A 12,383-nucleotide genomic window follows, 5' to 3' on the forward strand; every position below is an offset into this window, starting at 1 on the left:
ATATACATATATATATATATATATATGTATATATATATATATATATATTCTTTTATGTTTCAGCCCTAAGGTTGTGGCCATGCTGGGGCACCGCCAGTGTAATCACCTTTTAATTGGCCAATTGCATGTGATTGGCTTTTGGTGAAGGAGGGACTTCAACACTGCTGCCCGCTTTTGAACTTCCTGCCTTGATATTGGTTCATCTGGAATCTTGGATAGCAAGAGGTCAAGTTGTTTCTTGAAAACATGTACCCCTACTCCATGGTGATCCCTCAGATATTTTGACAAGGTGTTAAATAGCTGTGGGCTCTTGAATCCCAAGCTATTGCAGTACATGGTCCTCACCTTAGATGGGACAGCTGGGATAGTACAGTGATGTCCAGTTCGAGGTCTGGTATAACTCTCAATTCCAAAGTTTGGTGCCAGCCCCTCCAGTATCTTCCACACATATATCACTGCATACTTCTCCTGTTTTCACTTCAAGGAGTAGAGTCATAGCTCTCTCAGTCTCTCCCAGTAGCTTAGCTGTTCCATTGCTGCAATCTTCCTTGTGTAGCCTCACTGAACTGCCTCAAGTTCTGCTATTAACCCGACTTTGTAAGATGACCACAGTTGAGAGCTGTAGTCCAGGTGGCTGAGGACAAATGTCCTCCATGGGACCAGTATAGTTTCCTGGACCCTTGTTCTGAAGGTTCTCGGAATCCATCAAGCCACTTGGTGATATGCATATGAAACGAGGCATTGTTGCTCATATCAATCCCAAGATCATGCACCATATGTGATTTGGGGATTGCTGCCCTTTTTGGTTCAAAGTATCATCGTTGCGACTTCTGAGCACTAAGTAGCTGGTAGTGGAGGGCTTGGAATTTGCCTGCATTAAATTGCATGTTGTCCTTAGCCCATTTATATATAGCATCAAGGTCTTTCTGTAGAATATTAACATCAAAAGGTTCCTTGACTGCTTGTATTATTTTTGTGTCATCAGCATAGCTAGTAAGTGTAACTGTCTGTGTAACTGATGGCATGTCTGAAAGAGCCACCATGAGCAGCAGCAGTTCCAATACAGTTCCCTGAGGCACTCCACTTTCTAATAATGTCTCCTTGGAGAGGGCTCTGGTGGTTGCTACAACCTGGCTTCTGTCTTTTAAGAAGTCATACAACCACTCTCTGATTTTCCCAGTTATGCCAAGTCTCTATAAGTTTGTAATATATCATCCCATGATCAACCTTATCAAAGGCCTTTGCAAAGTCAAGATATATCACATCTACGTTTGTGTGATTCATTAATTGTTTCAACACCCAGTCATAGTGCTGCAAAAGCTGTGTAAGGCAGCTTCTTCCTGAGCAAAAGCCATGCAGGTGTCAGTAAGTAAGTCACTATCTTCAGGGAATGCAATTCGTTTCTTCCTGACGATGCATTCCATGACTTTGCTGATATAGGAAGTTAGAGAGACAGGTCTATAATTTTTAGTATCGGCTCTGCTACCTCCCTTATGGATAGGGCATATTATGCCTTCCTTTAACTGTCTGGGAAGTCTCCCTGTTGTGAGGAAGCTCTGGAAGAGAATCTGAAGTGGTCTTGCTAGAGCCCCTTTGCATTTCTTTAGGAGGATTACTGGGAATCCATCAGGGCCTGTGGTTGAGTTTGAGCTCATCTCATCAATGACTGATATCACATCAGTTTCCTATATTTTGATGCTATCAATAATTGCCATTTTGTCGTGTAGGGCTGTGGAGCCAAAGAACTCATCAGGTATAGCTACTTGCAAGAGTCCCAATGTAGTGGTGAAAACACTCTTGTATTGCACATTCAGTATTTCACTGATCCTCTGGGGGTCTGCAATCGGTGAACCATTTTCTTCGAATAGTGCCCCTATTTTGTACCATACTGAAGCAGACACTTTTGCATATCTATAGAAGGCTTTAGGGTTTGTCTTTATATATATGACAGCCCTGGCTTCCTTTTCTTCTCTCTCCTTTTCATGGGAGTTTTTGAGTTTATTTTCAATCTTGAGCAATGTTTGTTTGAGATAGCATCATTTATCCTTTAGTGGCCCATTTAGACGATTCGTGATTTTTGCTTATCGTCTCCTATCTCTGGGTATTATATCTTTCTGCTGACTTGGCATTCTCTCTGGAGCAAACTTACTGCATATGTCATGCATGATTGTCATAAAGTATTGTAGCTTTATGTTAATATCTTGCATAGAGAGACTGGCAGATCAGTTTTGTTTCATTACCTCTTTCTCAATACCCTTCCAATCAGCTTTGTGAAAGTTCAGGCTGGAGAGGAGTTGGGTGCTTCTAGTAGCCTGCATGTCTGTAGTCTTCTGCAAACCATACATTGTTTATTAAGTTATGGTCTGAGAAAACTGTTGGTGTCACCTTAGCATTATGGATGAGTGCTGTGTTGTTTGTGAAGCAGAGGTCTAGGACATTTTTTCCCCTTGTTGGGTGGAGCACTATTTGCTCCATAAAGAGCATGTTAATGAGGTCAAGCAGAGATTCTGCATGCCTCAGGCCGTGCAGTGACATACCTGAGTGAAGGCGGCCCTCAGGCCATTCAACATTAGCGAGGTTGAAATCCCCTAGAAGTATGTGCAGGCTGTCATCCAGTTTGGTTAATACTTCTTTCAGTTCTTAGAGGCTCTCTTCAAATGAATCCCCAAGTTGTGGAGCATCTGGTGGGCGATAGGTGGTACATATTACTATTTTCATCTGTTTAATGTGTACCACCAGGACTACAGGCATGACATCTTCCTGGATGTACATTGCCACTCCACCATGAGTCCTTTCTCTCCTGTCAGTTCGAAATACAACATACCCTGATATGTGTATCTCAGCATCTAGTAGGCCCATGTTCAAATGTGTTTCTGTTAGTGACACGCATATTGTCACTAAGTCTCTCAGGTACTGCATTTTGCATTGTTGGGATGTTAAGAGGCCCCTGATGTTCAGCAAGAACACTGGTGTGATATGTAGGGTGTCGGTAATGGCCACTGGTCTGACATGTGCAGAGGTGTCAGAGGTGACCACCCTGGATCCTTTGTTGTTTGAGATGGTTGCAAATACTTGTAATGAATGTCATATATTGTCAAGTATTGGCAAATACTGGTAATGAATGTCATATATTGTCAAGTATTGGCAAATACTGGTAATGAATGTCATATTGAATGTCATATAAAATGAAGTACCACTTGAAATTAAAACTCATTTCTTCTTTAGCAGAAGACTGGGCTGTTAATAAAGAGATGAACTGGATTCATTTATTTCAAACCAGCTGAGTGAATGATGCTTACTATTAGATGGTTAGACCAAATTTTCTATATTGTTATCATTGGAAGTTGTGGCTACATCATAATTTAATATGGCCCTCTGTTTGAAAAATTTGCTTTCTAATCTCATGTTTTGGGGCTTGGTCCCACTGTGTGGAATTTTGGGCAAATGTCTTCTACTGTAGCCTCAGGCTGACCAAAGCCTTGTGAGTGGATTTGGTAGATAGAGACTGAAAGAAGTTCATCATATATATGTATATCTACCTTTGTATTTCCTCTGTGTGTGTGTGTGTGTGTGTGTGTGTGTGTGTGTGTGTGTGTGTGTGTATTCACCTGCTGATTGTAAATGACAGTGATTTCACTAACAGTGTCAATTTGCTTTGATTTCTTCATGCACACATGCCTGGGATGTTTATTTTTCGATAGACTGGAAGATTATTACCTCACTTGGAAACAAGTGAAGGTTGGCTATAGAAAGGACACCTAGCTGCAGAAAATTCTGCCCCAATACACTCTCATCTGACCCATGGAAAAGTAGACATGAAAATGATGAATGGTTTTAAAGAAATTGAGAATAGTTGCTCATTCCCTGAATTGTGGAGAACATTCAATAATTGGTCTCCATGCTCTTTATTAACCCACACATAAGCATTAACAGATGCAGCTAACATACATCAAACATAATGAAGCAATGAGAGGCTGTTACTAGGGAATTAGTGAAAGTTGTAAGAGATATACAGCAATGACAATCTAGTTAGATATTCCACAGAGCCTTTCAACTAAGAATTATTATTTTAACATTTGTTTTCCTCTTTTGAAAGAGATGCCAAATGTCAAAGACGTATAATAAAGTACTATATCTAAGTATTATCAGCACAGTTTGCATTTATGTCTTGCTCTTACTACTCAAGTGGTCTTATTTTGCCTTGAGATTCTTTGTTTACTAAATATGTAATTAATCTAAGAATAGTTTTCATTTATACCTTTTTCACTGTTATTTTTAAGCAAATAATGAGTTATGCTAGTTCTCTATTATACAGCTCTATACTTATGTGGTGGTTGGTGAGGATAGAGGACAGTCAGCTATTACTCACCTATGATATATTCGATAACAAGAAGTTAAGCAATTGATCTTTTAGTCTTAAAATGTGCACACAAAGACAACAATAATTGAAATTGTTACTTGAAGAAAATTGAAGTCATATTAATGTATTAGTAGAGAACAATTATAGTTTTTTTTTACTATTAACCTATTTCTTACCCCATTTACATGAATAAAGATTTGATCTTTAAGTAAGATAAACTCATAATTGCGTCATTCTCAATTTTACATGTCGTAGTTGTACTAAAAATTTTGGGTTTTGATTGAGGAATCTGAGTTTGCTTTTAAAATTCTTGTATTCACAGATTCTGTTATCCACAAAAAATTGAACACCATGTCATCTCTCTGTGTGACTGAGACAGAACGCTCATTGAAAAGCATTTCTTGTTCTTTCAAGAATGTATTTAACAAATGGGAAAAATTTGCTCCTGGAATAAAGCCTTCTCTTCATATGCTTTGCTTAAATATTTCTGTTGAACTTTAGAATTTTCGCACTGTTTCAAAGCACTGACATTTTGCTGCTGTCTGTGACAGGATTAAAAATTCCACTTCTGTATGTATCACAGGTACTTATAACAGAAATAATTTAGCAAGTTGTCCTGTCATTGAGTAATTAAATATCAAGTTATCAAGCAGTTAAAGGGTTAGAATTATGATAAAAGATCAAACAAGAAAGTGAAACCAAAGTTGGAGGCAAATACTGGGTTATTAGAGTCAGAAAAAATGGACTCTTCACTAATTGTATTTGTAATATAATGCTGTAAGCATTTTATTTACAATGAGAACATAGAGGGTCTCTTCCTGGTTAACCATTTTGTTATCTGCTGTTTATATTGATCCATTGAACTGCATTTTATTGATCAAGTTGGTCAAGGAAAAGAGGCATTCTTTAACCATTTAATGTAATCATTCATGCTTCATTCATTTAAATTTTGCATTTAAGCAATGCTTTAATCGTTAAAAAAGGTATATCTAATGGATTTTATTTCTTTCAAAATGCTTATTTAAGTTGCTTCAGGTGTTTAACCCTCTACTTTGAACTTTGTTGTGCTTTAGATTTTTGAGCTAATAATGAAAGATGTTCTTGAATGATGTAATAATTTTATACTCTAATTTCATGTTTATCTTTTTGAAAAAAAATGGTCTCTTATAGTTAAAAAAAATCTAAAAAATTTTATTTTAAGATTGTCTTACAAGTTATTGTTTGTAATTTCTTCAGTAAATAATATAAACAATCCACGTCATAACAAAAAACGACTTCAAACTGAAACTCTCTAACAGGTAAAGGTAAAATATAGTTTGATTATTCACATTAGCCATATATGGTGTGCAGTTTCAATATAAGAAATATATGATTAATCTAATTACAAAAACAGAAGTGAGTGTCAGATTTGATTATAATCATCTATCTTTTACTTGTTTCATTCATTTGACTGTGGCCATGCTGGGGCACTGCCTTGAAGGTTTTAGTTAAACAAATCGTCCAATTCTTGAAGCCTAGTACTTATTCTGTCAGCCTCTTTTGCCAAACCACTAAGGGGATGTAAACACACCAACACCGGTTGCCAAGAGGTGATGAGGACACACACACACACACACACACACACACTTTCAGTTTCTGTCTACCAAATCCACTCACAAGGCCTTGGTCAGTTTGAGGCTATAGAAGACACTTAGCCAAGGTGCCACGCAGTGGGACTGAACCCAGGACCATGTGGTTGGGAAGCAAGATCCTTACCACACAGTCACAATTGTACATATGCACACTCACACATATATTTTTCTCTAGTTCTGTTGTATTTATTGACATACACACTATGAATGAATTAAATGTATATATAAACAAAATGTAGCTGAATAAAAGAATAAAAAGATGAAATTGAAAACCTTGACACCATAAATTCACTTAATTACTCTTATAATAATCATGATATCTGTCAGATTTAATACAAAACAGTAAAGTCAGAAACACTCCCACGTATATAATGAAACCAGCACTAACTTCCCTTTTCCTGCAAACATTTAGGTTGACTGTGTTTTTCAACTGACTTAAATCGATTCACCAATATCAATATATTTTCTTTAGAGATGTTGTGACTCCTGATAGGTGGTTTAAATATGAAATTTTTGTAAGAGAGGACTGGGATAGAGGTAGAAATCTCTCAGCAAAGATTAGCTGATGTATGTTTTACAGAGATGGAGTAAAGTGAATGTCACCAATGTGACTTGCTCATCATTGGAAAGGAACATGCATCTTTTTATCCAAAGTCAAAAACAGTGTTTTATTATCAATGTAGCAAAAGTGATAGGCTTATAATAGTTTGTGAACAATAGGCTAATTACTTTGATAACTGCTTATCTTCAGCAAACCTCATTAACTAACAAGAACATTGATCTTCCTTTTGTTTAACCATCATGATTCAGGCCTTGTTGGTGCATGCTCTTACTGAGAATAACTATAAAGAAGGTTATGACATTAATATGGCAAGGAATTTTAACAGCAATGTAGGGAAATGCTAAAAAGGGAATATTGGAGAACCTGGAACTACAGTTTGATAAATATACAGAATACTAGACTTTTGTGAACAACTGCAGAAAACCTGGTCTCGAATGAGTTTGATGGAATTGTGAACTTCATCAATTATATCCTAATCTTGAAGAGGGGAAACGAAAGGTCTTAAATTTGAGGCAAATTCATGGTTTATTGTCACTAAGTTCAAAGTGAAAGCCAGAATGGAATTAAGAACTGCTAGTGCCAAGAGAAGGAAGTCAGTGAGACAACTTCCATTTAGCTCTTAATGTTCATTTAGACAGCAAGATATTGAGAACTTTCACAATGTAGAGAAGAGATTTTTTTTTTTTTTTTTTTTTTGTGGGGGTGGAGTTAACTTACCTACCAATTTACAGATAGCAAATATTCAACAGGGTAGCAACCAGTGTAATAGAGGAATAGTATTTAAAAAATACAGGCGAGGCATAAATGGAAGATGGATAAACAAAAAATAATGCAGAAACTAGGCAACAACACTATTACTATTCAAGAAAGAAGTAGAAATCATAGGGTTGTGAAGGCAATTACGTAAAAAGTAACAAGGATATTATTGGAATCAAGTGTTTAAAAAGATTTTTGGAGCAAAAGAGATTGAAAAAGTTATGAAAGGCTGAGGAAGATGTTGCATTCACATATTACCATTGAAGGAAACTATACATGGTTACTCAACTTTATGAAAATAAAATGAATCTTTCTTAAATCACACCTTTCCATCTTTACAAAAAAACAGGACACATTGTACGTGTGCACACAAACACACACACAAAGTATACAGTATTATAGGTCCATTTCAGCTGATCTTACCAAAAATATATGGTGATGGAGACACTTCATTACCATTATCAATCTCTTGCAGCTCCAACTGTTCAGTTTCTCTTTCTCTCCCTTTTCCCTACTAGACATGAGTAGCCATCCAAACCCTCAACAGGAACCTGCACTCCCTCACCCCCTTTTCATAATTCAATTTCCTTGTCCACTAGCATGAAGCTGACCCTTCCTCTCCTCCCCAGAGGTTTGTAGTTCTGCAGGCTGCATGGTAACCTCATTGATACAGGTGGCATAAAAAAAAAAGCACCCAGTCCACACTGTAAAATGGTTGGTGTTAGGGAGAGCATCCAGTTGTAGAAACTATACCAAAGCAGACATTGAAGCATAATGCATTAGATCCTGTCAAACTGTCCAACCCATGCTAGCATGGTTAAGAGTGTGGGCTACTAATTCCAAGATTCTGAGTTCGAGTCCAGGCAGTGACCTGAATAATAATTTTCTCTCCAGCTCTTCTACTCATGGAATGTTAAATGACAAGGATTGGAAAATATGATCTAAGAGATGCTATTAAACATAAATGTGTGATTATGGTTAGAATCCTTTTGATCATAGTGAGGGTTAAACAACCAATATAGAGTGTTATAGTTAACTTGCATGGAAATAGCAAGTAAAACGGTTGAAGGCAGGGAAAGTTACTGGTTTATCTAGAAACTGAAATGTTAGAAGTTCTGGTAGAGAATATGTAAGTTCATCAAATTACTATCAGAGTTTTGTGTAAGATGGTACTGTACCCTAGTGGTTGGAGTTGAGTTATAAAATGAATATAGGCTTGGCTGAACTAAGAGAGTATACAACTTGGATTTGTGCCAAACTGTGAGACTAAACTTCTACAATTTTCACACAAGAAAATTGTAGAAATATTTGGCAAAGAAAAAAAAAATTAGTACCCTTTTTTGCATGACTTAGAGGAAGCTTTCAATAGGATAACATTGTCTGAAGTGTGATTGATATCAGGCATGAAAGAATGGTGTGCATAGACAGTGCAAGATGTGTGAAGGTACATTAAGTAGGGTTTGTATTGCCTGTTGACACAAAAAGGGTTGCAATGAATGAAAAGATTAGTATACAGCATGGATATCTTTCTCTCCAGCTCTTCTACTCAAATCTCTCAAAGAAGTCTGTAAAACATCAAAAACTAACACTTGAAACAAAAGAAATAAAAGTTAACGGCAAATATTAAAATTTTTATTTGAAATGAAGACCAAAAATTTCAGGGAAGTGACCTTGCTCAGTGATCAGGAAAGATGTGAATAGGAACTGAATGTACTATAGCCATTGTAGTAATTGGGTTCATAAGTAATAGAATAGGATATTGTGTTGACTGATAGGACATAGTAGCTTCATTTACCTAAGTGCTATAAGTAGTAAGTAAACTACTTCTGCTAATAGCTGTGAGATTAGTATAAGAGGTGAAGTTAGTTATTACAAAGTGCCTGAAGTTAGATGAGACATCTAACTTCAAGCACTTTGCTATAACTAGCCTCGCCTCTTGCACTAATCTCACAACTCTTAGAACTAGCTTACCATAAGTGAGTCTTGCCCTGAGCAAAGGGCAGATCATATATTGTACATGTGTAAAAATTGTTATTCTGGGTGTAGGTAGAAAATTTGGCAATGATAACCCATAAGAAAGACTGGGTGCAAGCAAGCAAGCAAATAAAATAATTGAACATCAGAGATATCAACAGATGTGTGCAGGAGAAGTTAATCACTAGTTTGTCAGAAATAATTCTAAATTTAGGCATGTGACTGAATCGAAGATGCATGCCAAGTAAAACGGTGCTTGCTGTAAGTTGGTAGTGGAAGGTTTTCACAGAGCAGAACATACAACACAAAACATGTCAAAGGAAAGATCAAGACATATGGAGGGCTGCTGTTTACTCTTGTCTTAATATTCATTAAGCATCTAAAGTGTTACAGCTTAGAATAGTAAAGATATATAGATACATAGACAGACACCTGGGACTTTATGAACACAAATCAGATGGTATTTCTGCTATTATTTTGCATTATGCTTGATAGCTATTCTGTTAGGAAAGTTTTAGATTTGGTCAAATGGATATTTGGTAAAAAATATAAAGCTTTGTTTTTTAAGCTAATTAGTAGATGGTGTATAAAAAGTATTATAAGCATTCAAATTGTGAAGTACCATGTTGATAGAGGAAGAGAACTTTGGTAAATTGCTTTAAGCCTCATGGCTTGATCTTTATTTCTTTTTATGGAAACTTAAAAACAAAAATTATTATTGGTCCTCAATATTTATTTTCTTCATTTGTGCAGAGTTAGGCTAATTTTTATTCAGAACATTTTGATTCCTTTCATAGCTAAATGAAAAATTCTTTTAGCTCTGAAAACAGAATTTGTTTTCATTCTATATAGGCTTCTTGTAGGTAAGCTGCTGAGAAGGAATGTTATTAAAAATAGATCCTAAAAATACACTACTTAAACTGGATATAGTTATCAACTACATTGTAAGAGCTTAACAGTTGTAAAGAAAGCAAATTCAATCTCAGCATATAAAAGTAACATTATTTTTGCTTGTATAACATCCTACAACTTTATTTAAAGAGTAATAATTTTATACAAAAGTTTTCAATTTCATTTGGATTTCAGCTAGTTTACAACTTTTATTTTTGCACCACTAATTATACTTATTTCTGTATATAACATTTATGTATCCAGGAATATGCATAAGTAGATTATTTTCTACAAACTTAGTAGTTAGCCATCTATATTGTATAGTTTAAATGAGAATTCCATTGATATAATTTTGTATTTTCTAAATAAATTAAAAGTTTTTTTATATGATGGTTGTCATAGCACAACTTAGTTTACTACTTTTATAATGTAGAGAACATTAATAATTTGGTACATTTTTAATTATTATTATTTTTTTTTAATTCCAGAAATGACTTCAGTAATTTGGTAGCAGAGGAGTATCTTCAGTTTTTCGATTTTACAGGGAATACTCTAGATGTTGCTCTACGGACATTTCTTAAACAGTTTTCCCTTATTGGGGAAACACAAGAGCGGGAAAGAGTGCTGGCCCACTTTTCCAAACGTTACATGACCACAAACCCTGACACATACAATTCTGAAGGTAAGAATCCGCATGAATCTCTCTTCAAAATTATCCATCATCATCATCATCATTGTTTAACGTCCGCTTTCCATGCTGGCATGTGTTGGACAGTTTGACTGAGGGCTGGTGAGCCAAGAGGCTGCACCAGGCTCCAATCCAATCTGGCAATGTTTCTACAGCTGGATGCCTTTCCTAATGCCAACCACTCCGAGAGTGTAGTGGGTGCTTTTTACATGCTACCGGCACTAGGGGCAGTCAGGTGGTACTGGCATCGGCCACGCTTGAATGGTGCCTTTTATGTGCCACCGGCACAGGAGCCAGTCAGGCAGCACTGGCAATGACCACACTTGAATGGTGCTTTTTACATGCCACTGGCATGGAACCAATCAGCTAGCACTGGCATTGACCACACTCAAATGGTGATTTTCATGTGCCACAGGCACGAGAGCCAGTCAGGCGGCACTGGCATTGATCACGCTTGAATGGTGCTTTTTACGTGCCACTAGTACAGATGCCAGTCAGGTAGTACTGTCATTGGCCACAGCGACGACTTCACTTGCCTCAACAGGTCTTCGCAAGCGCAGTTTATTGCCCGATGATTGAATGGGCTGGTTATGCTGCACTGGCATAGGCCACAGTTATGGCCTCACTTGGCTTGCTGGGTCTTCTCAAGCACAGCATATCTCCAAAGGTCTCGGTCACTTGTCATCACCTTGGTGAGGCCCAACATTTGAAGTTCGTGCTTCAACACCTCATCCCAGGTCTTCCTGGGTCTACCTCTTCCACAGGTACCCTCTACTGCTAGGGTGTGACACTTTTTCACACAGATGTCCTCATCCATACGCAACACATGACCAAACCAGCACAGTCGTCTCTCTTACACACCACATCTGATGCTTATGCCCAACTTTTCTCTCTGGGCGCTTACACTCTATCGTGTATGCACACTGACATTACACATCCAGCAGAGCTGGATGTGTAATGTCAGTGTAATACTAGCTTCATTCCTTGCAAGCTTATGCATGTCCTTAGCAGTCATGGCCCATGTTTCACTGCCATGTAGCATGGCTGTTCACACACAAGCATCATACAGTCTATCTTTTACTTTGAGTGAGAGACCCTTTGTCATCAGCAGAGGTAGGAGCTCTCTGAACTTTGCCCAGGCTATTCTTATTCTAGCAGCTACACTCTCAGCAACCACCCCAGCTACTGACCTCATCACCTAGGTAAAGGAAGCTATCAACTACTTGTAGTTTTTCCCCTTGGAATGTGACGGAAGCTGTTTTCTGTACATTTTCAGTGTCTATTGTCCCTGAGCATTTTGCCAATGAAATTTTCTTTGATGTTTTCGGATGTTATAGAATTCTACCTAGAATGAAATTGCTTCTAATTTGTTCCCCACCTTCATCCTGATGTGATTGGTAATCTGTAATCATGGAGCCTGAAGAAGAGAAAATTAAAATCTTAATTTTGCTCAAAAATTTGTTATGTCGTGAAATCTAATAAACACTTGTGGACAGTTGGTTGTTAGTAAGCATACTGAAG

The 12,383-nt window shown here is 37.1% G+C and overlaps 1 protein-coding gene across 6 annotated transcripts in view; it reads left to right on the plus strand.

Moving 5' to 3' along the window:
- The window catches only part of LOC106883364 (PH and SEC7 domain-containing protein), a 178,129-nt gene that overhangs the window by 121,862 nt on the left and 43,884 nt on the right, over window positions 1-12,383 (plus strand). For all 6 annotated transcript variants that reach the window (XM_052968271.1, XM_052968270.1, XM_052968269.1 and 3 more), the window contains one exon: window positions 10,663-10,856. In XM_052968271.1, coding sequence (XP_052824231.1) covers window positions 10,663-10,856 — 194 coding nt within the window. The remainder of the gene's footprint in view (window positions 1-10,662; window positions 10,857-12,383) is intronic.

Source organism: Octopus bimaculoides, chromosome 5 (assembly GCF_001194135.2).
Source record: "Octopus bimaculoides isolate UCB-OBI-ISO-001 chromosome 5, ASM119413v2, whole genome shotgun sequence".
In the NCBI taxonomy this organism is placed as follows: domain Eukaryota; kingdom Metazoa; phylum Mollusca; class Cephalopoda; order Octopoda; family Octopodidae; genus Octopus; species Octopus bimaculoides.